This window comes from Nerophis ophidion, linkage group LG04 (assembly GCF_033978795.1).
Source record: "Nerophis ophidion isolate RoL-2023_Sa linkage group LG04, RoL_Noph_v1.0, whole genome shotgun sequence".
Lineage (NCBI taxonomy): Eukaryota > Metazoa > Chordata > Actinopteri > Syngnathiformes > Syngnathidae > Nerophis > Nerophis ophidion.
The window spans coordinates 53,857,328-53,884,889 of record NC_084614.1 but is presented as its reverse complement, the minus strand read 5'-3'; the positions used below and the strand labels follow the sequence as shown (position 1 = coordinate 53,884,889).

The 27,562-nt window shown below is 41.3% G+C and overlaps 1 protein-coding gene across 3 annotated transcripts in view; it reads left to right on the top strand.

Moving 5' to 3' along the window:
* LOC133551554 (voltage-gated potassium channel subunit beta-3) overlaps positions 1-27,562 on the top strand; it is a 70,074-nt gene that overhangs the window by 1,239 nt on the left and 41,273 nt on the right. Inside the window, exons 1-2 of one of the 3 annotated variants that reach the window (XM_061898371.1) lie at positions 7,997-8,429; positions 8,624-9,451. The exons of 1 other annotated variant lie outside the window; for it this stretch is intronic. In XM_061898371.1, coding sequence (XP_061754355.1) covers positions 9,132-9,451 — 320 coding nt within the window. In that variant the 5' untranslated portion in view covers positions 7,997-8,429; positions 8,624-9,131. Of the gene's footprint in view, positions 1-7,996; positions 9,452-27,562 lie in introns of those variants that run through there. One more of the 3 variants, XM_061898372.1, reaches the window with a different exon arrangement.

Below are 27,562 nucleotides of genomic sequence, written 5' to 3'. Positions count from 1 at the left end.
TTGTTTGTCGCACTGGCACGCTTGCATCTTTCACTTAAAAGTGCTCAGTGAAGTTATTCTGGGATGAAAGGCTACTGCGGATCTGATTTTGTTTTAACTCCCCGGAATTGTTGCAAGACGCAGAAATTATGCATAATTCCTATTTAAGGACATATAATGCCAATGTCTAGTAGTACACATGAACTTTCATGACATAATTAATTCATGAAAATATGGAATCATACTGTTACTGTACATGCATGGACACAACACCTAATATATAATTCACCAGAACTGCATGATACCATCTGAACCATCTATGGTGCATTAAGTACATCTGCACAATCTAATGAGATTCAATAAAGATAATGTAATAGAAAAAAAGCAAACACGATTATTATGATCATATGACATAAAACATTCACTTTTTTTTTTTTACATTTAGTAATTTTCCACTAGGTGGCAGTATTATCTTGGTATTTCAGTCCCAAATGATCACTAAATCATGTGTTCAAACCCAACCATATAGATCAGTGGTTTTCAACCTTTATTCAGTGATGTGAACATTTTTTTAATTCAAGTACCCCCTAATCAGAGCAAAGCATTTTTGGTTGAAAAAATGAGATAAAGAAATAAAAGTAAATCAGGTTCTGAGTTATTAAATTGTATAAGAGTGCAAAATATTGCTCATTTGTAGTGGTCTCTCTTGAACTATTTGGAAAAAAAAACATGTAAAAATAACTAAAAACTTGATGAAAAATAAACAAGTGATTCAATTATGAATAAAGATTTCTACACAAAGAAGTAATCATCAACTTAAAGTGACCTCTTTGGGGATTGTAATGGAGATCCACCTGGATTCATGAACTTAATTCTAAACATTGTTGTTATTGTTGTGTTTGCTGTTGTTGTTTTTGTCTCTCTGTCTAATCCCCCTCTTATCCCCACAATTTCCCCTCCGTCTTCCTTTTTTTCTCTTTCTATCACCCCCTTCTCCGGCCCGGCTGCACCAAATGATAATTTAAATACATTTAATAAAGTCAAATTCAAATAAGGCAACAAGAGAAGTATCCTACACTTCTCTTTTGTAAAGTAAATCCGAACAGCTGATATGGGCATCTACATTAACTATATGATTTGCCTGAGAAACTGGACAGGACAAAAAAAAAAAAATCTTTAACATCAATATTTATGGAACATGTCCACAAAAAATCGAGCTGTCAACACTGAATATTGGATTGTTGTATTTCTTTTCACAGTTTATGAACTTACATTCATATTTTGTTGAAGTATTATTCAATAAATATATTTATAAAGGATTTTTGAATTGTTGCTATTTTTAGAATATTTTCAAAAAATCTCACGTACCCCTTGGTATACCTTCAAGTACTGCCAGGGGTACGCGTACCCCCATTTGAGAACCACTGATATAGATAACAGTAGACGAGTATTAATGTAACATATTTATGACACCTCATCGACAGATAGATTTATGACAATCGGTAGACAATAGATGGATGGATATTTATTTTTCATATTTAAGCCAAAAATATGTTTCTTAAACTAGTTTAACTTCAGCATTATGTATGTTTTTGGTCCAAATTATGTTTTTATGACAATAGCTTACTGCTGCATTGAGTCAGAGACTTAAATTGTGCTGACATATTGATCAATATTTGTTTTGCTCCTATTTGCAGAAACCTACTTTGTTCAGCATTTCACAAAAGTCAGTACAGTACAGCCCTGACATGTCTACATCAATTGCATTGCATAGTTTGGGTGGACAATAGCATAGAAATTTAATTTAGATATAACAGAGTAGTCAATGTGCAGCTTGTATAACAGTGTAGACTTAGTGTCCAGTGAAAATGAATTGATGGGAACAGAAGTGAGCACACTTTACAATAAACCTGTTGAAAGTGTGAATATTTGGAGTGAGCACCATTTTTATCTATTACTGCCTTACTCACCAGAGCTTGTTGTTAGGCTCCTGGAATGTCCATCTCTACTCGTGCTCCTCTACCTTCCTTCTGCTCACAATCGGGTTCAGGTCTGCAGACACATTGGCCACTCCATCAATTAATTCAGCTTCCTCAGCAAGGCGTTTGGTCATCTTTGAGATGTGTTTGGGCTACTTATCATGTTAAAAAACAGTCTTGTGGCCCCTAGTACTAGTGATGGGTCAAACGATACAGAAGCATTACGAAACACAAGGGAGAGATACCGAGTCCCCCTATGTGTGTGTCACTATAAGAAATAAACACATTACCAATACAACTCCTGTGTAATTCAATCGTGACATGCCAAACTTCTATCAGAAAACACTTCCTTTGGTGCAGTGCAGTGTCACTATAGGTAGTGTGTGTGCCATACGCTCACTGAGGTGTCATTAACCCTTCACTACACAATGCCTATTAGAATTCATATTTACCTCAATAAACCGCCGCTTCCCAGTACCGGTTTTCTGGTGAAACGTGCTCCCAATTACAATTAATGCACCCCCTGCATTTACATGTGCGTATATATGACTCCTACAAATGTGGAAATGTAATTGAAGTATTTTTTTTTTCTCGTGAGAACTGTTACATTGTATTTTTTTATTTTGTCATTTAATGTACAGTACATGTTTCACATGAAAACTTATTAAACGATATAATGTACAATTTATCAGGTTATGGTGTTATGTCACGATGTGGAAAATCCAGCGACGCAACTCATGCTAGGAGTGCTTTTGGTTTGCAGGCATAAAAAACATAACCTAATAAATCACACATTTAATAGTTTTCATTGGGAAAGCTGTATATTAAAATCAAAATGCAAAAATACAGCGGTATTTAGTGTAACGATTGCACTCACATCAAGGATTATTTTAAGTACATTTCCGCATTCCTTGGATTCATACACATGCAGACGGGGTGGTGTGATAAAAGCCAAAGAGGCTGGTACCACCATGCTGATAGCAAGACAATTATTTTGGTACCCATGTGTGTTTCCAGATAACTCGACAATAATGTCTGTGTTGACACATTTAAGTCAATCGTTCGTCTATACCCTGACTGTTCTAAAGTATATGCAAGTTTCATTCCAATTGGATTGTTCCATGAGGGGGTAGGTGAAATGTAGAGGGTGCACTCAATTCTGTGAGATGTACAGTGGTACCTCAACTTTAAGAGTGTTTTAAGATGAGAGCTGAATCTCGCTAATTGTTACGCTTTAAGTTGCTAGCAAAAATGTGAGTTACAAGCATCACCGCCATTAGTTGTTGCAGCAAATGTCACATTGAATCTCATAAGGTCGGCCCAAAACATCTGATTTTACTCACTAACATTAGCTGAGGTATAGGCAAATTAGGGACCGTGGGCCAGATGCGGCCCGTTAAGCTTTTCAACCCTGCCTGCTGGACGTCGCCAATTTTTTTTTTTAACCTTCACCATCAAAAGTGGATCCCCCAATATGATGTGCAGTGCAATTTTCAAATGACCGTAAGTATTGAACAACAGAGAGTATAACAAATGGATGGAATACGTGCTTTAGAGTGATATACGGGTTACTACGGTAACCTACGTCACATCACCCTTAAGCAGACGAGGCAACAAGTAGACTGGGCGGTGTTTATTTACCGCGGCCAGCCTGAGACATGAGCGTCAGCGAGGGACAAGGAAGCGGATTTTTACAACAAATTCCTGTACTATACCTTACTAAATGGATTTGTGGGTGGGTTTTTTTCCCTTTGCGTTCATGTTTCACAATGTTTGTTGCATATTTTTTGCATTTTGCCTTATAGTAAAGGATCAGTCGTCGAGGAAGTAAAGAGGTAGAGAGACGTTTATATGCTGTCTTAATATTCAATGTTTTATCGTTATTAGTTAATATTACAAATCCCACATTTTTCATTTTCATGTACATTTTTTTATTCACCAAAAAGGCTGTAAAATGTTTAAGGTGGTCTGTCATTATATTTTTAGCATTCTAACCATCATATTGTGAGTGCTTGTATTGTGTGTTTAGCTTTTACCCTTTTCTACGATATTAGCTGGATAGCTGGAAAATTGTGTCAAAAAACATTAGACACAGACAAACTGACAACTTCATGTTCAAAATCAGAAGTAAAACAATAAGATGGGTTAATATATAGTTACATATATATCCATCAATCCATCTATTTTCTACCACTCGTCCCATTTATAGGTGGATAGATAGATAGATAGATAGATGGATAGATAGATAGATAGATAGATAGATAGATAGATAGATAGATAGATAGATAGATAGATAGATAGTTAGATAGATAGATAGATAGATAGATAGATAGATAGATAGATAGATAGATAGTTAGACAGATAGATAGAAGGATAGATAGATAGATAGATAGATAGATAGATAGATAGATAGATAGATAGATAGATAGATAGATAGATAGATAGATAGATAGATAGATAGATAGATAGATAGATAGATATAAAAGATAGATAGATAGATGGATGGATAGATAGATAGATAGATAGATGGATAGATAGATAGATAGATAGATAGATAGATAGATAGATAGATAGAGAGAGAGAGAGAGCAAGAGAGAGAGAGAGAGAGATAGAGAGAGATTGAGAGAGAGAGAGAGAGAGAGAGAGAGAGAGAGAGAGAGAGAGAGAGAGAGAGAGAGAGAGAGAGAGAGAGAGAGAGAGGGAAGTCTTGGCTTCCCCGCTTTGGCTGCTGAACCCGCAACCTGACCTCGGATAAGCGGAAGGAGATGGATATATATACAAACCCCGTTTCCATATGAGTTGGGAAATTGTGTTAGATGTAAATATACAAAGCCATGCTGTTGTAACATTTGTCTTGCTGAAATAAGCAGGGGTCCATGATAACGTTGCTTGGATGACAACATATGTTGCTCCCAAACCTGTATGGACCTTTCAGCATTAATGTTGCCTTCAAAGATGTGTAAGTTACTCATACCTTGGGCACTAATACACCCCCATACCATCACAGATGCTGGCTTTTGAACTTTGGGCCTATAACAATCCGAATGCTTATTTTCCTCTTTGTTCTGGAGGACACCACGTCCTCTGTTTCCAAATAGGATTTGAAATGTGGACTCGTCAGACCACAGAACACCTTTCCACTTTGCATCAGTCCATCTTAGGTGAGCTCGGGCCCAGCCAAGCCGGCGGCGTTTCAGGATATTGTTGATAAATGGGTTTGGCTTTGCATAGCACATTTTTAACTTGCACTTACAGATGTAGCGACCAACTGTATTTACTGCCGAAGGTTTTATGAAGTGTTCCTGAGCCCATGTGGTGATATCCTTTATACACTGAGGTCAGTTTTTGATGCAGTACCGCCTGAGATCAAAGTCTGTAATATCATCGCTTACGTGCAGTGATTTCTCCAGATTCTCTGAACTTTTTGATGATTTTCCGGACCGTAGATGCTAAAATCCCTAAATTCCTTGCAATAGCTCGTTGAAAAATGTTGTTCTAAAACTGTTCGACAATTTGCTTACAAATCGGTGACCCTCACCCCATCCTTGTTTGTGAATTACTTAGCATTTCATGGAAGCTGCTTTTATACCCAATCATGGCACCCACCTGTTCCCAATTAGCCTGCACAGCTGTGGGATGTTCCATATAAGTGTTTGATGGGCATTCCTGAACTTTATCAGTATTTATTGCCACCTTTCCCAACTTCTTTGTCACGTGTTGCTGGCATTAAATTCTAAAGTTAATGATTATTTGCACAAAAAAAAATGTTTATCAGTTTGAACATCAAATATGTTGAACGGGGTTTGTGAATATATATATATATATATATATATATATATATATATATATATATATATATATATATATATATATATATATATATACCTACATGCACGCTGTGTCCGAATATATATATACATGGGACGGCGTGGCGCAGTGGGAGATTGGCCGTGCGCAACCCGAGGGTCACTGGTTCAAATCCCACCTGGAACCAACCTCGTCACGTCCGTTGTGTCCTGAGCAAGACACTTCACCCTTGCTCCTGATGGGTGCTGGTTGGCGCCTTGCATGGCTGCTCCCTCCATCAGTGTGTGAATGTGTGTGAATGGGTAAATGTGGAAGTAGTGTCAAAGCGCTTTGAGTACCTTGAAGGTAGAAAAGCGCTATACAAGTACAACCCATTTATTTATTTATATATATATAAACCCTGTTTCCATATGACCTAATATATATATATAAGAAGATGGATATATATATATATATATATATATATATATATATATATATATGTATGTATGTATGTATGTATATATATATATATATATATATATATATATATATATATATATATACTTCCATCTTCTTATATGTATATTAGGTCAAGAAAAACTTTTTTTCCTGAATACACATACACACATATACACACACATACATACATGCATACAACAGATTTTTACCAACCAGTGCCCCCCGTGATTAAAAAAAATTGCTCATGTCTGCATTAGCTTATAGCTAGATGTCAACGTAACTTTGTTTTCCAACTATGTGAATGAAGAAAGTGAGTTTAAAAGGATAGTGCTGGCAATAAGAAGTGGATGAAATTCAGTGATTTAAAGAAACAACTCATCAAAAACATGACAATGCGTATAGCAAACTTGGTGAAGCCATTTGAGCGCATCACTGCTAGTCTGCACCGTAGTAAAGCAGAATGGATCCAAACGGTGGACAGTATTCATGAAAACGTGGAGAAGCTGCTGATGGTGTGTTTGACAAAGAAGCCGCAGGAAGGAGATGCCATAGAAGTCCACTTGCCAAGGTAAATGTTGTACATTATTATTACCTGATTAAACTACTGTGGTTGTTAGTAATACATTTTATCCAATATTTATCATCTAAATGTTATGATCCTTTGCCCATCATGTTTTGTTCTGTTAGTTTTCACTACTTCCCTTCCGTTTTTTTGCACCCCTGGGTTTGTGGTTCAGTTGCCATGACTACAGATTAGTTTCACCTGCCTCTGATTAGTGTTTGGGACGCTCACCTGCTCCTGGGCACTAATCAGAGAGCATTTTATTCATGTTTCTTTCCACAATCAAGCTGGTTTCCTTGTTTGCATCACGCAACAGCTAAATATTATTATAGTTTTTAGATTCCTGTTTATATGCTAGCTCCCGCGTTAGTCTCCTTAGCTTTGCCACCCGTGTTATCAGTACACTTTGGTTTTTTCCTGCATGATTTATAAAAACAAATCATTTCCTACATGCACGCTGTGTCCGAAATGCTTGCTGCATCTAGGGAGAATGACCCTGCCGAAAAATGCGACCCAGTCGTTACAGAAGGAAGCCAGCCTGGTTGTGGAAAGAAACGTGAACAAATAGCTCTCTGATTAGTGGCCAGGTGCAGCTGAGCGTCCTGAACACTAATCAGAGGTAGGTGAAACTAATCTGTAGATATGGCAACTGAAACATGAGCCCAGGAGTGTAAAAAACAGAATTGAGGTAGTCAAAATAAACACAACAAAACAAGGGTTAATTTTCCTTTTAAAAGGCATGTAACAACATGATCATTTTTTCCCGTTTTTGGGGGCCAAGCACCAAATCCAATTGATTGAGCTCGTAAATCGAGGTACTACTGTATAGCTTTCTAGATTGCTGCGCAGCCCATTTTGTTCTGAGTAGTTTATCAGCTCAACAAAAGTTCCACTCTGCTGCTGTTGTGCAATCTGCTTCAGGGACTGCAGAAAGCCCCCCCAGCACACTTCTATTCGACCTAAGCAAAATGGCAGAAAATGATGAATGTGTGCGATTTTATTTGCAGCTGCAGCGTGGCTTTTTTTTTTTTTTTTTTTTTTTTTTTTAGTTGTTGTTGTTGTTGTTTTGCATGACTCATCATTTTTAACCTGCCGTCATTTGATGGATGCATACACATCTGCCCCTCACCACTCAGGGGCGATGATGCAGATGTTGCAGCGTAATTGTGATGGCTGCTCATTCAGACAAATGGGTGTGGTGGAGCTGCAGAGATGCCTGCACACGCAGCGGAGGCATGGCGTGGGGAGCTTGATGTGCTGAGGGGAAGTGAGAGTGCGTGCATAGATTATTAGATGGATAGACTGATGCATTTTCTCTAATTGATCCACGAGGCAACATTGCATAAGCTGCACACACACACACACACGCACGATGATGTGAGGAAATGTGTTCACCCGTGTAATGAATGAGAGAGGGGGAGAGACAGAGAGAGAGAGATGTTGCTCCGTGTGTCGTGAACATTTTGGGGTGCGTGTGGCACAGCACCGTGACAATGAAGAGCAGAAGAAAGATGAAGAATGTTGCCGACTGACTGAAGACACGTTAGAAGGTCCACGATGTTCACTGCGTTTTGCTGCGTGACATTCTGTGCAAGAGGAAGCAGCAGCGGCGTGAACAGCTGCTGCCGCCGGCATGTTTGCCACTTCTCACCCCGAAGAAGGTAATTATTAAATAAGAAAAATAAAAAAAATTGAAATAGAAAATTTTGGGGGGCTGCGTTTCCCTGCTTGTGGTGGAGCTGCTGCATGGATGACGATGATGCGTTGATTTATTTGTATTTTTTCCACGCAAGCCTTGTTTTTTCTTTACCTTGCGACAAATGAAGATTTTCTTTTTTCTTCTTTTGACGTCAAGGGTGAGGATGTGAGTGTCGTCGCTGCGGTATGCTGGCGAGCTCTCAGGCTCAAGGCGGGAACAACTCACCGCTTGTATATGTATGTAAGTGGGGGCCCCCCACCCAACAGGAACAGGAACACCCCTCCAAAATCAGCAAGCGAACATTTTTTTTTTTTTTTTTACAAACTGGACTGCAGCCCTGATGCATCTTGTGAGTGTGAAAACTCTGACTAGAACCATCTGGCAGGTTTGCATCAGCAGACAGGAGACGCAGCAGACGGCAGCTCTGCGTGTGTCATGTTAGAGGCTGGACTCTTGCCTGTACCCCCTCCCCCTGCAGGGACTCCCAGACAAAATCTGTAACCTGGGCCCACTGGAGTAAGACCCAATTTTTTCAGTGACTGCGCACATATACACCCAAGCAAGCACCTCTGAGTCAATTTGACATTTGCACCAAAGTTGTGAAAAAAAGGTCAGATTCCATAAGTAACCCCCCCGGCCCCCCATCCCGGAAACCAGGGTCAGGATGCAGGTGTCTTTTGCCTGCACCGAGCACAACCTCAAGAGTCGCAGCGAGGACCGCCTTTGTGGCCTCCGTACCGCTCCGCCCCCCGGAGGAAGCAGCGGAGGAGTAGGAGGAGGCGGCGGAGGTGGCGGCGGTGGCGGCGGCGGCGGTGGATCAGGTGGCGGAGGAGGAGGCGGAGGAGGGAGCGGACAAGGCGGTAATGGCAACTACACGTCCCAGGGATCGGTCAAGACCAGGGAGGGCCCCGGGTCACGCCAGACCCCGCAGGGTCACGCGCACATGAAGGAGGCCATCGGGCGGCACACCAGCATGAAGTACAGGTGAGTGTGTCACAGGTGGTGCAGGGAGCTGGAGGACACACCGGACGCCTGCGCTGCTGTGGTATTTGACATTTGAAACTTGTATCAGTGCACACCAGAAAAAGGTCAACACCAACAATTTGGCGAAACAGACAATTCACACTATAAGCCTGATTGGCTACAGTTTATTAGGTATTCATGAGATATTTGTTGTACTTCAGCAAAGCAAAATATACATGCAAAACATCCATGTGACCTTGTAGATGCGTGGGAAAAATGCTATTTATTTGAGATACAGCAGTACCTCAACTGCAGCACAGTGACACAGGGTTTAGTCCGTGTGCCTCACAATACGAAGGTACTGGGTTCAATCCTCGGGCTTGGGGTCTTTATGTATGGAGTTTGCATGTTCTCCGCGTGACTGTGTGGGTTCCCTCCGGATACTCCGGCGTCTTCCCACCTCCAAAGACATGCACCTGGGGATAGGTTGATTGGCAACACTAAACTGGCCATAGTGTGTGAATGTGAGTGTGAATGTTGTCTGTCTATCTGTGTTGGCCCTGCGATGAGGTGGCGACTTGTGACTGAATGCAGCTGAGATAGGCCCGCAACCATGAGAGGGACAAGCGGTAGAAAAATGGATGAATGGATGGTCCACCACTTACACACTCAACTGGTTCCCCGACCAAGCTCTTAACTCTGAACACTTGTATCTCAAATCACCCACTGAAACTAATTGAAAACATTTTAATGTGAAGTGAAGTGAAATTATATTTATAGAGCGCTTTTTCCTCAAGTGACTCACAGCGCTTTACATAGTGAAACCCAATATCTAAGTTACATTTAAACCAGTGTGGGTGGCACTGGGAGCAGGTGGGTAAATGGTCTTGCCCAAGGACACAACGGCATTGACTAGGATGGCGGAAGTGGGGCTCGAACCTGCAACCCTCAAGTTGCTGGCATGGCCGCTCTACCAACAAAGCTATTCCGTGATTTTGGCAATACAAAACCCCAACAAGATTGACATGTAACATGCCTTTCAAAAAGAAAAAAAACTTTGACAATAAATATAGTTTTTAAAACATTACAATAGTATTATTATTATTGTTATTATTATTGTTATTACACTACTAACAACTACAGTCGTTTTATGAAATCATGTAACCTTGGGAAGCAGACTAATGTGGGCGGTCTCCTACAGGCTGCTTCTCTGTCCAGTGTTGCCAAGTCCACTTATTACCCAATTATTATAAGCAACTTGTGTTCATAGAGCTGGTTGTCTGTTTCTCTTTTAACATCTGGCAAGAATAAGAACTAGATATTACTGTATCGGTACCGTATATGACGTATATGAGTGACGGACCGGGGAGGTCAGTGTTGACAACAAGAGATACTGTATGTATGTCTGTGTACCAAAGATAATGGTCGATGTCCAGCTTTTCCAGTCAGGACTAGACAGAAAAAAATTAAACATGTCAAACCCAGCATTCCCAGCTTTTCAATATTTTTATGGATAAATGCTCGTCGTTTGGACGTTTGTAGCTGCATGCCACGGAGGCTCGCTACAGCTTGTGTGATATGGACTGACGATACTGTGGGGCTTGACTCTCACGGTCGGCTGCTAACCGGTAGGAAATATTTTTAATGGTTTTGGTTGTCAGCTTTCTCTCCTTTGCAGTAACTTTCTTAGTTCTGATGGTTAGAGGGTGTTCAAACACACACGTTAAAAGTCCCGACAAAACATATGTTTGTTTCCTGTGAAAGGAAACCGGGACAACAATGTTTAACATAGGGTGTGAATATTTGTGCGCCTAATGATTTGTTCCGATTCTTGAGGTGGTGATTCAATTCAGAGTGGATTCTCGATTCAGATTTACTCTTGCAATAAATTATTTGGTATGATAATTATAAAAAAAAATAGGTTACAGGTAAAACAACCTCTTTCTGGTTCCAGGGAGATGGTGTAAAATAGAATTTTTAAAAATGTATTCTTTTTTCTTGAATCGATTTTCAAAAATGATGAATCAATTTAGAATTGGGAAGAATAAGAATCGCGGTTCGAATGTGAATCCACTTTTTTGTGCACACCTAGTACAACATTAGATTGACTCTTTATTGCTGAAACAGCACAACCCTGTTATAGATGTTACTTTAACTAACAGTGAAATGCTTGTAACTCAAATAATGCTCACAATTTAAAGACTAACAACAATCTGAGTGACAGCTCATATCTCAAATTACTCGTAAGTTAAGGTACCTGTGATTAGCATAACCTTTTGGCCTCTGTAGAAGTACATTTTGGCAGTTTCAGTCAACTAAACTATTTAGAATCCCTAGGAAGAAATGCCAAAATATATGTTGCATGTATAACCAGAATTCTGTGTAGCAGTGGTATGTTTTGGTACACTTGCTGTGCTGTCCTTTGATTGGACCATAGAGAGATGCCAACTGTTTGTTTTTTTGTATTATGGAATTAATTAAACACTAGCTTGTTTACATTCAATTAACACATTTTACTATACATACTTTATTACATTATGTAATGTTCTTTGTTTAATTTAGTCAAGTCAGTTTTATTGAGATAGCACAAATTTAGAGCTAAATGTACCCTAATTGAACCTCACTTTTAAAGAAGGTACAAAACATGTGGTATTGACCAGGGGTTGGGAACCTTTTTGGCTGAGAGAGCCATGAAAGCCAAATATTTTAAAATGTATTTCCGTGAGAGCCATATAATATTTTTTAACACTGAATAGAGCTAAATGTGTGCATTTTGAAGTAATACCAACATTTTTAGAGTATGATAAGTCTCTTATTCTTTTTAACGACATTGTTATTCTTAAGTTAACCAATAATTAATCAAATACTTTTTACCATCAATGCGACTTCTTGAAGAGGTGCGGTAGAAAAACGGATTTATGGATTAAAATGCAATATTTTTAACACTGTGATTACCAACGGAATTATCCATTACTTATTGTGTTAAGCAATGTCAGCTAAGATTTATCTGAGAGCCAGATGCAGTCATCAAAAGAGCCACATCTGGTTTGAGGGCCGTAGGTTCCCTACCCCTGGTATAGATGGTCCAGTCACGAACGAATAAACAAAAATAGCTAGTGTTTTATAGATTTGAGACTCATGGGTTTGTGTTTGTTCACTGACTCACCTCTGATACCACTAACTCAATGAACAAAGAAAACTGTGCATTTCAAGATAGGTATTAACCCTGCGAAAAAGCAACAGATCAGTTCCTTGCCTCAAATCAACAATCCCTTCCTGCTCATGTTGAATCACTGCTGCTTGACGACAACTCGAGTTTCACCGACTCATGGGTGCAGATGTTAGTTAGGAACAAACTGGTTGAGTATGTTCCGTGCTCTGAAACAAGTGAATTGAGTATTAACTTAAGTGAGGGACTCATAAAAACTGGAGTTGGTACAAAAAAATCTCTGACGTCCCTCATTTATCTTGGATAATTGGGACCAGACATGACCGTGGTAAACACATATCTGCAAGGAAAGATTATTGTTAATAAATCAAATATTTTCATAGTTAAAGCGTAAATAAAACATTGTATGACCTTCTAAAGCTCTTTAAAAGTGAAATAACATCCTTTACACTCATTTAACTCATTATAGTATTCTCGAGTGAGTTATACCGTAGATTAAAATACTCACTAGTAGCCCGGAGGATTGATTGATTGATTGAAACTTTTATTAGTAGATTACAGTACAGTACATATTCTCTACAATTGATCACTAAATGGTAACACCCGAATACGTTTTTCAACTTGTTTAAGTCGGGGTCCATGTTAGTCTATTCATGGTAGGATCCTTAAGTCGTCCTTGCTATGGACAACTAAAGCACAGCCACAACAAGGAAATACTTCCTCACATCCTGGATAATCCCTCTAAATTGTGCCTCCATGTTCTGAAACCACGGACGTGTTCTGAAACCACGGACATGTATTGTTCTGCAAAAACTTGGACAACTTGACACCCTTGCAGCTAGGATCATTTGATTTGATGTTAGCTTCCCCTCAAATCTTTTATATTGATGTCGAAGATAGATTACATCAAAATAGTTCATCTCCAATTTGGCCTAACAGCTGATCGTTAGCCTAAAGTGCTACACCGACATCTGTTGTTACTTTCCCCTGTTTTCTTTTGATGTCACTCATGTCAAAGGTATCACCATTATGGAGAGGTGGTAATTATAAGGGAGGAGTTGAAGATAAAATCCATAAAAAAGGTGGTCAATTTGAGACTGTCAAGGTGAAGATAACACCGATATTAGCAGCATGTGTTTTTATGAATATGTTGTGAATATCTTCATGGATTGCCACAACATAATAATGGAAAATTAGACCTATACCGCAGTGTAATACATATTAGAGATGTCCGATAATGGCTTTTTTGCCGATATCCAATATTCCGATATTGTCCAACTCTTAATTACTGATTCCGATATCAACCGATACTGATATATACAGTCGTGGAATTAACACAATATTATGCCTAATTTTGTTGTGATGCCCCGCTGGATGCATTAAACAATGTAACAAGGTTTTCCAAAATATATAATCTCAAGTTATGGAAAAAATGCCAACATGGCAGTGCCATATTTAATATTGAAGTCACAAAGTGCATTATTTTTTTAACAAACCTCAAAACAGCAGCTTGGAATTTTGGACATGTTCTCACTGAGATAATCGTGATACCCACTACAACTATGATAAATACTATACTTTTTACTTTCACAAAGTCTAAGTCTAAGAAACTGCGGGATTGGGGGGGCAGAGTTGAGGTTGAAGGGGGCGTCCCGGAAGAGTTAGTGCTGCAATGGACTCTGGGTATTTGTTTTGTTGTGTTTATGTTGTGTTACGGTGCGGATGTTCTCCCAAAATGTGTTTTTCATCTTTGTTTGGTGTGGGTTCACAGTGTGGCACATATTTGAAACAGTGTTAAAGTTGTTTATTCGGCCACACTCAGTTTGACCTATATGGCTTTTGATCAAGTATGCTTGCATTCACTTGTGTGTGTGAAAAGGCGTCGATAGTATGTGACCGGGCCAACTCGCAAAGGAATTGCCTTTAAGGTTGATTGGCGCTCTGTATCTCTCCTACGTCCGTGTACACAGTGGGGTTACAAAAAGTCATAAATTTTACTTTTTAAAACCGATACCGATAATTTTGAAATCGATACCGATAATTTCCGATATCACATTTTAAAGCATTTATCGGCCGATAATATCGGCAGTCCGTTATAATCGGACAGCCCTAATACAAATGTAATTCAATACTTCATTTAGGGAAAAACATACTTTTTTATGTATCATAATCCCGACTACACTATTTGTGGTGGAAGCAGAAGGTCGGCCAGAATTTCCTCAGCTGTACCATACTGTGGCATGGAGACGTAAACAATGCTGCCTGGTGAAAATTAGGCTTTTGTATCACATCACAGTTTGAGCGGTTGTTTTTACTTCATTAGGTCAGCAATCTTATGAAGTGGGCAACCTTATTGTGTGCAGGAATGACACCACCTCAGGATCAACACATATATAATTCCCTTCATCTTGGATGCATTGTTGTTATTGTGCCTTTTTTAGGCTTGTCATTGGCGACACCACCTGTTGCTCTGGAATGTTTTCTTATGAGGGAATTTAGTTATGATTCATCATCATACAGGACCATAATCCTGTAGACCGGAAGTTGACAATGAGGTTACCAAGAAACATTTTGTTTTAAATTGTGCAGATTGTCTGCAGAGCATCCAGCAGCACTCCCCTTATGTGCAATTAAAAATCCACCATTTAGACCCAAAAACTTCATTTGAGACATCATGTAAACACATTTTCCGAAGATGACCCCAGCCTTAATAAAGCTTCTGTGTGGAAGGAAAGGAAGAAAAAAAAGATGGCAGCACACACCATCAGGTCTGAGTCATGATGTAGAAAAATGGAGCAACATCAAGGCGAGAACGTCTTTTTTGGATTTGACCACCAAATGTTTGTACGGAAATAACCCATGCATACATAACAGTGCATGATATACAAATTGATCTATAAAGCATCAGAGGTTGCGTCATAGTGGAATCCAATAAGTAGGAGGGTGGTTCTAATGATCTGTTTCACTGTTAATCAGGCTGATTGAACTGCTCCCACTTTCTCTTCACTCCATTTGCTTTTCATTTATTGGATGGGGGAATAAAGCTCTCAGTGAAAGGCAGTCATGCAGCATGCACAATTCTCCAAATATTCCTGCCGCTTCGCCATTCCTGGGAATGTGTCAATAATTGGTAGTGCAGTTGTCGATCCAGCATATGGCCACCTCCAGTTGCCCGTGGCAACACCCACGGCATTGCCTTTAGTTGTTCCCTAAGCTAGAATTGTGCCGGCTTATCAGGCCTTAGCCAGCCACGCAGTCCGTGCTCTGCGTTTTGATAGCATGGTGACAATCGGCAACGCTCAGGTCCTGTAGCCATTGTGCTGCCAACTTTATTGGAGCTTAGTGGGTGACGCCTCGGCGATACAGATGAGATAGGGTTGCACAGGTGTTTGCTCACGCTTGATAATGCCCGCCGTCCGTCTCATTAACCCGAGCAGCACTTGAGAGACACCTGCTGCATCACTCTCATCATCCCCTGCTGGAACCCACAACCTTTCAATGCTTGTGCATACCTGTTGGGGATGGGCACTAAATTAATTAATTGATCCCTAAGAACAGAGGTTCTTAAACTTTCTGACCTCTGAGCCCAACTTTTTCACTGGAGAGGGGGCCAGGGCCCACTCGAAAATTAACACAAAATTAGCCATCTTACTATTGATTTTAATCTCCATCCATTCATCCACTTTCTACCGCTTATTCCCTTTTTTGGGGGTTGCGGGGGGCGCTGGCGCCTATCTCAGCTACAAAGGGGCAGAAGGCGGGGTACACCCTGGACAAGTCGCCACCTCATCGCAGGGCCAACACAGATAGACAGACAACATTCACACACTAGGGCCAATTTAGTGTTGCCAATCAACCTATCTCTATAAATATATTTAATCTACTTACAGTTTAACAGGATAAACCATTTTAAATAATATGAAACTGTGTGTTAATCACAAAGATTATTATATATTTTACACATTGATGTCCAAGATGGTGGCGCCCGGAAGGGCTGCGACATCGAGGAGCTCCTGCAAAATATGGAACATTTGGCAGAAATACCGGACAATTCTACAAACTTTATGGCTGGCTCACATCGTGGTCACTGCGTGATCACGTACGACCGCCAGACACTTCTGGATGTGGACATATCGGGCCGTTTTGGACTGATAGACGCGTGCTTGCTAGACCTGCTAACTAGCACGGGAATACTTCGCCGGCTACATCCAGCGGCCTGTGAAGCAGGGGAGTATAGTAGCAGCGGGGGCCGTCTACGGAGCAGACGCCAGCGGTGTGATCGGAAGCGCGGATGTCGAGCGGGGCTAAAAACAAAGCAGAAGGCTAATCCCCACAAAACACCACTTCCCTCCATCCTGAAGCCGTATTTAAATGGAAGATCAATCAATCAATGTTTACTTATATAGCCCTAAATCACTAGTGTCTCAAAGGGCTGCACAGACCACCACGACATCCTCGGTAGGCCCACATAAGGGCAAGGAAAACTCACACCCAGTGGGACGTCGGTGACAATGATGACTATGAGAACCTTAGAGAGGAGGAAAGCAATGGATGTCGAGCGGGTCTAACATGATACTGTGAAAGTTCAATCCACAAAGGATCCAACACAGTCGCGAGAGTCCAGTCCAAAGCGGATCCAACACAGCAGCGAGAGTCCCGTTCACAGCGGAGCCAGCAGGAAACCATCCCAAGCGGAGGCGGATCAGCAGCGCAGAGATGTCCCCAGCCGATACACAGGCGAGCAGTACATGGCCACCGGATCGGACCGGACCCCCTCCACAAGGGAGAGTGGGACATAGAAGAAAAAGAAAAGAAACGGCAGATCAACTGGTCTAAAAAGGGAGTCTATTTAAAGGCTAGAGTATACAAATGAGTTTTAAGGTGAGACTTAAATGCTTCTACTGAGTTGGCATCGCGAACTGTTACCGGGAGGGTATTCCAGAGTACTGGAGCCCGAACGGAAAACGCTCTATAGCCTGCAGACTTTTTTTGGGCTTTGGGAATCACTAATAAGCCGGAGTCCTTTGAACGCAGATTTCTTGCCGGGAAATATGGTACAATACAATCGGCAAGATAGGATGGAGCTAGACCGTGTAGTATTTTATACGTAAGTAGTAAAACCTTAAAGTCACATCTTAAGTGCACAGGAAGCCAGTGCAGGTGAGCCAGTACAGGCGTAATGTGATCAAACTTTCTTGTCCGTCGGGACCCAGGATGGACCGCTCACCTGTATCGGTCGGGGACATCTCTACGCTGCTGATCCGCCTCCGCTTGAGATGGTTTCCTGTGGACGGGACTCTCGCTGCTGTCTTGGATCCGCTTGAACTGAACTCTCGCGGCTGTGTTGGAGCCACTATGGATTGAACTTTCACAGTATCATGTTAGACCCGCTCGACATCCATTGCTTTCGGTCCCCTAGAGGGGGGGGGGGGTTGCCCACATCTGAGGTCCTCTCCAAGGTTTCTCATAGTCAGCATTGTCACTGGCGTCCCACTGGACGTGAATTCTCCCTGCCCACTGGGTGTGAGTTTTCCTTGCCCTTTTGTGGGTTCTTCCGAGGATGTTGTAGTCGTAATGATTTGTGCAGTCCTTTGAGACATTTGTGATTTGGGGCTATATAAATAAACATTGATTGATTGATTGTTCTTGTCAAAAGTCTAGCAGCCGCATTTTGTACCAACTGTAATCTTTTAATGCTAGACATGGGGAGACCCGAAAATAATACTTTACAGTAGTCGAGGCGAGACGTAACAAACGCATGGATAATGATCTCAGCGTCTTTAGTGGACAGAATGGAGCGAATTTTAGCGATGTTACGGAGATGAAAGAAGGCCGTTTTAGTATCGCTTTTAATGTGTGCCTCAAAGGAGAGAGTTGGGTCGAAGATAATACCCAAATTCTTTATCGTGTCGCCTTGTATAATTGTTTGGTTGTCAAATGTTAGAGTTGTATTATTAAATAGAGTTCGGTGACAAGCACTAGGTCTATCGTATTACCGTTGCGATGCGTGGGTTCATTTATTATTTGTGTGAGACCACAGCTATCAATTACAGTCTGGAGCGCTACGCACGGTGGTCCGATGGGGTATTCATATGGATATTAAAGTCCCCCATTATGATTATATTATCGGCGTGTGTCACTAGATCAGCAACGAACTCTGAGAATTCATTGATAAAGTCCGAATAGGGCCCTGGGGGGCGGTAGATAACAGCCAGGTGTAGAGGCAGTGGTGTGACAGACCTCATAGTAAGCACCTCAAACGATTTATACTTATTATTTATGTTAGGACTAAGGTTAAAGTTTTCGTTGTATATTAGTGCGACCCCCCCACCCCTTTTAAGCGGACGGGCAATATGCGCATGTGTAAAGTTAGGAGGACATGCCTCATTTAGCGCAAAAAAGTCGTTTGGTTTAAGCCAGGTTTCGCTGAGACCGATGACGTTAAGATTGTTGTCTCTGATAATATCATTAACTAACAACGTTTTAGGAGACAATGATCTTATGTTTAAAAAACCTATATTATAGGTAGTGGGCTGTTTTAGGGAGTTTTTGATCAAATTATCCGTAGTAGCAATATTAATAATGTTGTGTTTATTATGCCCAGTGCATTTAGTATAGTTACGACCATATCTAGGAATTGATACGACAGGAATTTTCCGATTGTTTGATTGTTGCTTTGATAAACTGCACGCATCATGGTTAGCCACCTCAGTAACGGGAATTTTCCGATTGTTTGTTTGTTGCTTAGATAAACTGCACGCATCATGGTTAGCCACCTCAGTAACGGGAATTTTCCGATTGTTTGTTTGTTGCTTTGATAAACTGCACGCATCATAGTTAGCCACCTCAGTAAAACACATGTCCAACTCTGAAACACTCAAAGCAGAAAAAACTTGTTCTAATTTAACTGACTCCTTACCCAGACCAGTAGTCTCGCATTTTCCATTTAAATCCGTCTTCAGGATGGAGGGAAGTGGTGTTCTGTGGGGATTAGCCTTCTGCTTTGTTTTTAGCCCCGCTCGGCATCCGCGTTTCCGATCACACCGCTGGCGTCTGCTCCGTAGACGGCCCCCACTGCTACTATACTCCCCTGCTTCACAGGCCGCTGGATGTAGCCGCCGACGTATTCCCATGCTAGTTAGCACGTTTAGCACGCACGCGTCTATCAGTCCAAAACGGCCCGATATGTCCACATCCAGAAGTGTCTGGCGGTCGTACGTGATCACGGACTGACCACGATGTGAGCCAGCCATAAAGTTTGTGGAATTGTCCGGTATTTCTGCCAAATGTTCCATCTTTAGCAAGAGCCCCTCGAGGACGCAGCCCGTCCGGGCGCGAGGGGCTCTTGCTAAAGATGGAACATTTGGCAGAAATACCGGACAATTCCACAAACTTTATGGCTGGCTCACATCGTGCCGATAATATAATCATAATGGGGGACTTTGATATCCATATGAATACCCCATCGGACCCACCGTGCGTAGCGCTCCAGACTATAATTGATAGGTGTGGTCTCACACAAATAATAAATGAACCCACGCATCGCAACGGTCATACGATAGACCTAGTGCTTGTCAGGGGTATCACCGTTTCCAAAGTTACGATACTCCCGTATACTAAAGTATTGTCCGATCATTACCTTATAAAATTCGAGGTTCAGACGCATGTTCGTCAAACTAATAATAATAATAACTGCTATAGCAGCCGCAACATTAATACAGCCACAACGACAACTCTTGCTGACCTACTGCCCTCGGTAATGGCACCATTCTCAAAGTATGTGGGCTCTATTGATAACCTCACTAACAACTTTAACGACGCCCTGCGCGAAACCATTGATAACATAGCACCGCTAAAGTTAAAAAAGGCTCCAAAAAAGCGCACCCCGTGGTTTACAGAAGAAACTAGAGCTCAGAAATTATTATGTAGAAAGCTGGAACGCAAATGGCGCACGACTAAACTTGAGGTGCACCATCAAGCATGGAGTGATGGTTTAATAACTTATAAACGCATGCTTACCTTAGCTAAAGCTAAATATTACTCAAATCTCATCCACCGTAATAAAAACGATCCTAAATTTTTGTTTAGTACGGTAGCATCGCTAACCCAACAAGGGACCCCTTCCAGTAGCTCAACCCACTCAGCTGATGACTTTATGCAATTCTTTAGTAAGAAAATTGAAGTCATTAGAAAGGAGATTAAAGACAATGCGTCCCAGCTACAACGGGGTTCTCTTAACACTGACACGATTGTATATACGGCGGATACTGCCCTCCAAAATAGTTTCTCTCGTTTTGAGGAAATAACATTAGAGGAATTGTTACAACGTGTAAATGGAATAAAACAAACAACATGTTTACTTGACCCTCTTCCTGGGAAACTGATCAAGGAGCTCTTTGTATTATTAGGTCTATCAGTGCTAAATATTATAAACTTATCACTCTCCTCGGGCACTGTTCCCCTAGCATTCAAAAAAGCGGTTATTCATCCTCTTCTTAAAAGACCTAACCTCGATCCTGACCTCATGGTAAACTACCGACCGGTGTCTCACCTTCCCTTTATTTCAAAAATCCTCGAAAAAATTGTTGCGGAGCAGTTAAATGAACACTTAGCGTCTAACAATCTATGTGAAACTTTTCAATCCGGTTTCAGGGCAAATCACTCCACGGAGACAGCCCTCGCAAAAATGACTAATGATCTATTGCTAACGATGGATTCTGATGCGTCATCTATGTTGCTGCTCCTCGATCTTAGCGCTGCTTTCGATACCGTCGATCATAATATTTTATTAGAACGTATCAAAACACGAATTGGTATGTCAGACTTAGCCCTGTCCTGGTTTAACTCTTATCTTACTGATAGGATGCAGTGTGTCTCCCATAACAATGTGACCTCGGACTACGTTAAGGTAACGTGTGGAGTTCCCCAGGGTTCGGTCCTTGGCCCTACACTCTTCAGCATCTACATGCTGCCGCTAGGTGACATCATACGCAAATACGGTATTAGATTTCACTGTTATGCTGATGACACCCAACTCTACATGCCCCTAAAGCTGACCAACACGCCGGACTGTAGTCAGCTGGAGGCGTGTCTTAATGAAATTAAACAATGGATGTCCGCTAACTTTTTGCAACTCAACGCCAAAAAAACGGAAATGCTGATTATCGGTCCTGCTAGACACCGAACTCTATTTAATAATACAACTCTAACATTTGACAACCAAACAATTAAACAAGGCGACACGGTAAAGAATCTGGGTATTATCTTCAACCCAACTCTCTCCTTTGAGGCACACATTAAAAGCGTTACTAAAACGGCCTTCTTTCATCTCCGTAATATCGCTAAAATTCGGTCCATTTTGTCCACTAAAGACGCTGAGATCATTATCCATGCGTTTGTTACGTCTCGCCTCGACTACTGTTACGTATTATTTTCGGGTCTCCCCATGTCTAGCATTAAAAGATTACAGTTGGTACAAAATGCGGCTGCTAGACTTTTGACAAGAACAAGAAAGTTTGATCACATTACGCCTGTTCTGGCTCACCTGCACTGGCTTCCTGTGCACTTAAGATGTGACTTTAAGGTTTTACTACTTACGTATAAAATACTACACGGTCTAGCTCCATCCTATCTTGCCGATTGTATTGTACCATATGTCCCGGCAAGAAATCTGCGTTCAAAGGACTCCGGCTTATTAGTGATTCCCAAAGCCCAAAAAAAGTCTGCGGGCTATAGAGCATTTTCCGTTCGGGCTCCAGTACTCTGGAATGCCCTCCCGGTAACAGTTCGAGATGCCACCTCAGTAGAAGCATTTAAGTCTCACCTTAAAACTCATTTGTATACTCTAGCCTTTAAATAGACTCCCTTTTTAGACCAGTTGATCTGCCGTTTCTTTTCTTTTTCTTCTATGTCCCACTCTCCCTTGTGGAGGGGGTCCGGTCCGATCCGGTGGCCATGTACTGCTCGCCTGTGTATCGGCTGGGGACATCTCTGCGCTGCTGATCCGCCTCCGCTTAGGATGGTTTCCTGCTGGCTCCGCTGTGAACGGGACTCTCGCTGCTGTGTTGGATCCGCTTTGGACTGGACTCTCGCGACTGTGTTGGATCCATTATGGATTGAACTTTCACAGTATCATGTTGAACTTTCACAGTATCATGTTAGACCCGCTCGACATCGACATCCATTGCTCTTCTCCTCTCCAAGGTTCTCATAGTCATCATTGTCACCGACGTCCCACTGGGTCATTATCGTCACCGATGTCCCACTGGGTGTGAGTTTTCCTTGCCCTTATGTGGGCCTACCGAGGATGTCGTAGTGGTTTGTGCAGCCCTTTGAGACACTAGTGATTTAGGGCTATATAAGTAAACATTGATTGATTGATTGAAGTTGCTGCACGGCCACTCTACCAACTGAGTTATACTGCCCCATAAAATAAATATAACATACTCAAGGTGGGAATCTTTTGGGCACCTCACAACTAGATCACGTCTTTAAGGCCTACTGAAACCCACTACTACCCACCACGCAGTCTGATAGTTTATATATCAATGATGAAATATTAATATTGCAACACATGCCAATACGGCCTTTATAGTTTACTAAATTGCAATTTTAAATTTCCCGGGAGTTTTTTCTTGAAAACGTCACGTAATGATGACGTGTACGCTTGACGTTACGGGTTTTTAGGAAATATGAGCGCTGCACACACACACAGCTAAAAGTCGTCTGTTTTAACGGCATAATTACACAAAATTTTGGAGATCTGTGTTGCTGAATCTTTTGCAATTTGTTTAATTCATATTGGAGAAGTCAAAGTAGAAAGATGGAGTTGGGAAGCTTCAGCCTTTGGCCACACAAACACATGGTGATTCCTTGTTTAAAATTCACAGAAGTGAAACTTTACTATGGATCACAGCGAACATGGATCCCAACCGAATGTCAACCAGCAGGTTTCGGTGAGAAAATTGTGGTAAAAAGTCACTTCTTACCGGAAATCAGCTAAGCTTGTGCCGCCCATAAGGCTGCTGTTGACTTCCCAGAGACACTGCACGTCAACACACTCATGGACACACCCCTCCGACTATCAGGTACTATTTAACTCACTAAAACACTAGCAACACAACATAAATATAAGGGATTTCCCAGAATTATCCTAGTAAATGTGTCTAAAAACATCTGAATCCGTCCCAATGCAATCGCGTTTTTTTTTTTTTTTCTAGTCCGTCGCAATCAATATCCTCAAAATCAAATCTTTCATCCTCGCTCAAATTAATGGGGGAATTGTCGTTTTCTCGGTCCGGATAGCACTTTTTGTTGGAGGCTCCCATTAAAAACAATGTGAATATGTGAGGAGCCATCAACATGTGACGTCACCGTCTGCGACTTCCGGTAGAGGCAGGGCTTTTGTCTTAGCACCGAAAGTTGCAAACTTTATCGTGGATGTTCTCTACTAAATCCTTTCAGCAAAAATATGGCAATATCGCAAAATGATCAAGTATGACACATAGAATGGACCTGCTATCTCCGTTTAAATAAGAAAATCTCATTTCAGTAGGCCTTTAAGGGCTACGATTCAATTATAAATCCATTCTTTATGCATCTTTAACTATTACTATGCGATGAGGTGGCAATTTGTCCAGGGTATACACAACCTACCGCCCATGTGCACCTCCAGCACCTTCACGACCCCGAGAGGGACAAGCGGTAGAAAATGGATGGATGGATGGATTATTATAATATTTAATTACATCCATACTTTGGCTGCTGACGTATGCGGTAACCGTGGCAGGCTGCTAAGTGGCATGCCTAAATGTACAACATGCATTCTTGTTTTAGTTTTTGTGCCTTCAATAACCACGGAATGCCCAAACTTGCTGCCCCTTGTCCCGCCCAGATCACCCACCATGTGTTGTACTGTATATCTACTATCTACCCATTCCAATTCATGACTTACAGTGTTGCTGCAATGTGGGGATATTATTCTGTCTCCTGAATTATTCATCTCCTTGCTAATTTCCTCTTCTTAGCTGGTTACTTACTCTCTGCTGTGCCTCGGCTCCTGTAAAACTGCTGTTAAAATGTACAAAATATGCTGGGCTTTATTTACTGAAATCCAAATTACACGTACTAAACAGCGTGTACTATTAGTAGGCGTGTTGCGTTTGATCTACTAAGACTGCGTGTACAGTTATTAACTGGTGCCGACTGCCTCATTTAAATGACGATTTTGTGTGTACTACGTTGCTTTCACCATGGAGACACTCATTTTCTGCCCATTCATGCTATCATTCTCCCCCATGCAGTGTTTTTTTCATGGGCGGCATGACGTAGTGGGTAGAGCGGCCGTGCCAGAAACCTGAGGGTTGCAGGTTCGCTTCCCACCTATTGACATCCAAATCACTGCCGTTGTGTCCTTGGGCAGGACACTTCACCCGTTGCCCCCGGTGCCGCTCACACTGGTGAATGAATGATGAATGAATGAATGGTGGTGGTCGGAGGAGCCGTAGGCGCAAACTGGCAGCCACGCTTCCGTCAGTCTACCCCAGGGCAGCTGTGGCTACTGATGTAGCTTACCACCACCAGGTGTGAATGAATAATGGGTTCCAACTTCTCTGTGAGCGCTTTGAGTATCTAACAATAGAAAAGCGCGATATAAATCTAATCCATTATTATTATTATTATTATTTTGCTCTGCTCTAGTGTTGTCCCGATACCAACATGTTAGTACCGGTACCAAAATGTATTTCGGTACTTTTCAGTACTTTTCGGTACTTTTCTAAATAACGGGGACCACAAAAAATGTGCATTATTGGCTTTATTTTAACTAGAAATCTTACAGTACAGTAAACATATGTTTGTTATTGCAATCGAAGAACACTTTTGTCCTTAAATAAAATAGTGAACATACAATACAACTTGTCTTTTAGTAGTAAGTAAACAAACAAAGGCTCCTGATTCGTCTGCTGCAATAGACAGTAACGTATTGTGTCATTTCTCATTCTATTTTGTCAAAATTATGACAGACTAGCTGTAAAAAGTGATTATTTGTCATTATCCGTGGTCCGGATCATGGTTTTGTTATGTTCTGTTAGTTTAACCCCATTAGTTCCTGTTTTTTGTGCACTCTTGTTTGTTTTGGTTGCCATGGTTGAATATGATTTTCACCTGCCACTGGTGTTCAGACGCTCACCTAGCTCTAATCAAGAGACTATTTAAACCGCCTTTGCCAGTCAGTCGGCCTGGCGTCATTGCTCATTTCAGGTTTGATTCGATAGTTATGCCAGTTGCTCCATGCCATAGTTTGGTTAGTTGTTTCATGCCACAGTTTCATGCTTGTTTCATCCAATGCCATATTTCATGCTGTTTGTTTGTTGCAATGCCATAGTTTTTGCTAAGTGTTTACCACATGCCTTGCCAAGTAAGTCGTGTTTGTTTCTTGCCACAGTTTCATGTTTGTTCCACGCCATAGTTTACGTTGTTTGTTTCATGCCACAGTTTTGTGTTTGTTCCACGCCATATTTTATGTTGTTTGTTTCATGCCACAGTTTTGTGTTTGTTCCACGCCATAGTTTATGCTGGTTGTTTACCTCATTCCCTGCCAAGATTGCTTGAGAAGATTAAAATATGTTCCTACTTGCAAATCCTTTCCGGAGTGATCCGTTTGCATTCTGGCAGAACAAACCTCGCAGTATACTGCGAAAACCAGGTCGTGACATTATTAATCCATTCTTTCATCCCATCCATACTTTCTGTTTTTACATGTTCGATCTACACTTCTGTTAAAATGTAATAATCACTTAATCTTCTGTTGTTTTGATACTTTACATTAGTTTTGGATGATACCAAAAATGTAGGTATCGATCCGATGCCAAGTAGTTACAGAATCATACATTGGTCATATTCAAAGTCCTCGTATCCAGGGACATATTTCCTGAGTTTATAAACATAATATGATTTTTTTTAAAGTAACCCATGGCATTTGTTTATATTCAGGTTGCTAGCTTGCTGTTAGCGGTTAGCTGTATATAGAATACAAAAGTGATTGCACAGGTGATGTAAGGCACATACATGTGATATGAATGAACTGTTGTGATGGAGAAATGAATGGTTGTGACGTGACTGGGTCAGCCCACTCGAGCGTGAAATGTGCAGGAAACGCTGGGAGCAGGCGACCACTCCAGCGAAAGAGCACCAGCGGCAATGTCGGTGGGCACGTGGCACAGCGCCACCTAGCAGGCTGACACAATACCAGCTGACCCCCGGTGGTGATCAAACTAGGGGTTGCCATGGCAACCAGACCTTCATCTTTTTTTCAATTTTTTTTTCTAAGCAACAAACAAACAGGGTCAGATATATTCTCTACATGGCTTCACAAACCACTGTTGGACATTTAAATGCGGCCTTTTTTGCAGCCCATTGTGTTTTATAGCTTTGTTTTCAGGCCTGGAATGAATAAAAAAACGAAAATCTTGCACACATTCATCCTTGCTTTTCAGCGACCTTTGTCAAAGTCAACATTGTGTTGGAGCGAACGTGTTTTTCAAGGTCCTACAGGATGTCTAGTATACACTTGCTGTGGTTTGACAGACTGTAGTGCATTAGCATCAATTAGCATTGTGACGTGAGCGTGCTGACATTGAGTCGTGCAGAGAGCTGCTGTTCTCGCGCAGAGTGCACTTCAACCCTGAATTTTTAGAAGCCTCCATTGTCGCGTATATTCCACTCATTTAGCGGCATGACATCGATAGAAGTACTCTGACCTTTACGATGGGTTGAGTTTGTTAATATGAACTAAAAAGAAACTGTTTTTATATGTTACACCATTTCAACGCAGTAGTCTCGGCTACTGTCTAATAGAGTGTCCACGGAACATTCCAAAAATACAACCTAACAAACAATCAACAGCAATCAAACAGGTCAAGTTTTTAAATAGATTTTTTTTTTCCATCCACTCAGGCAAATTA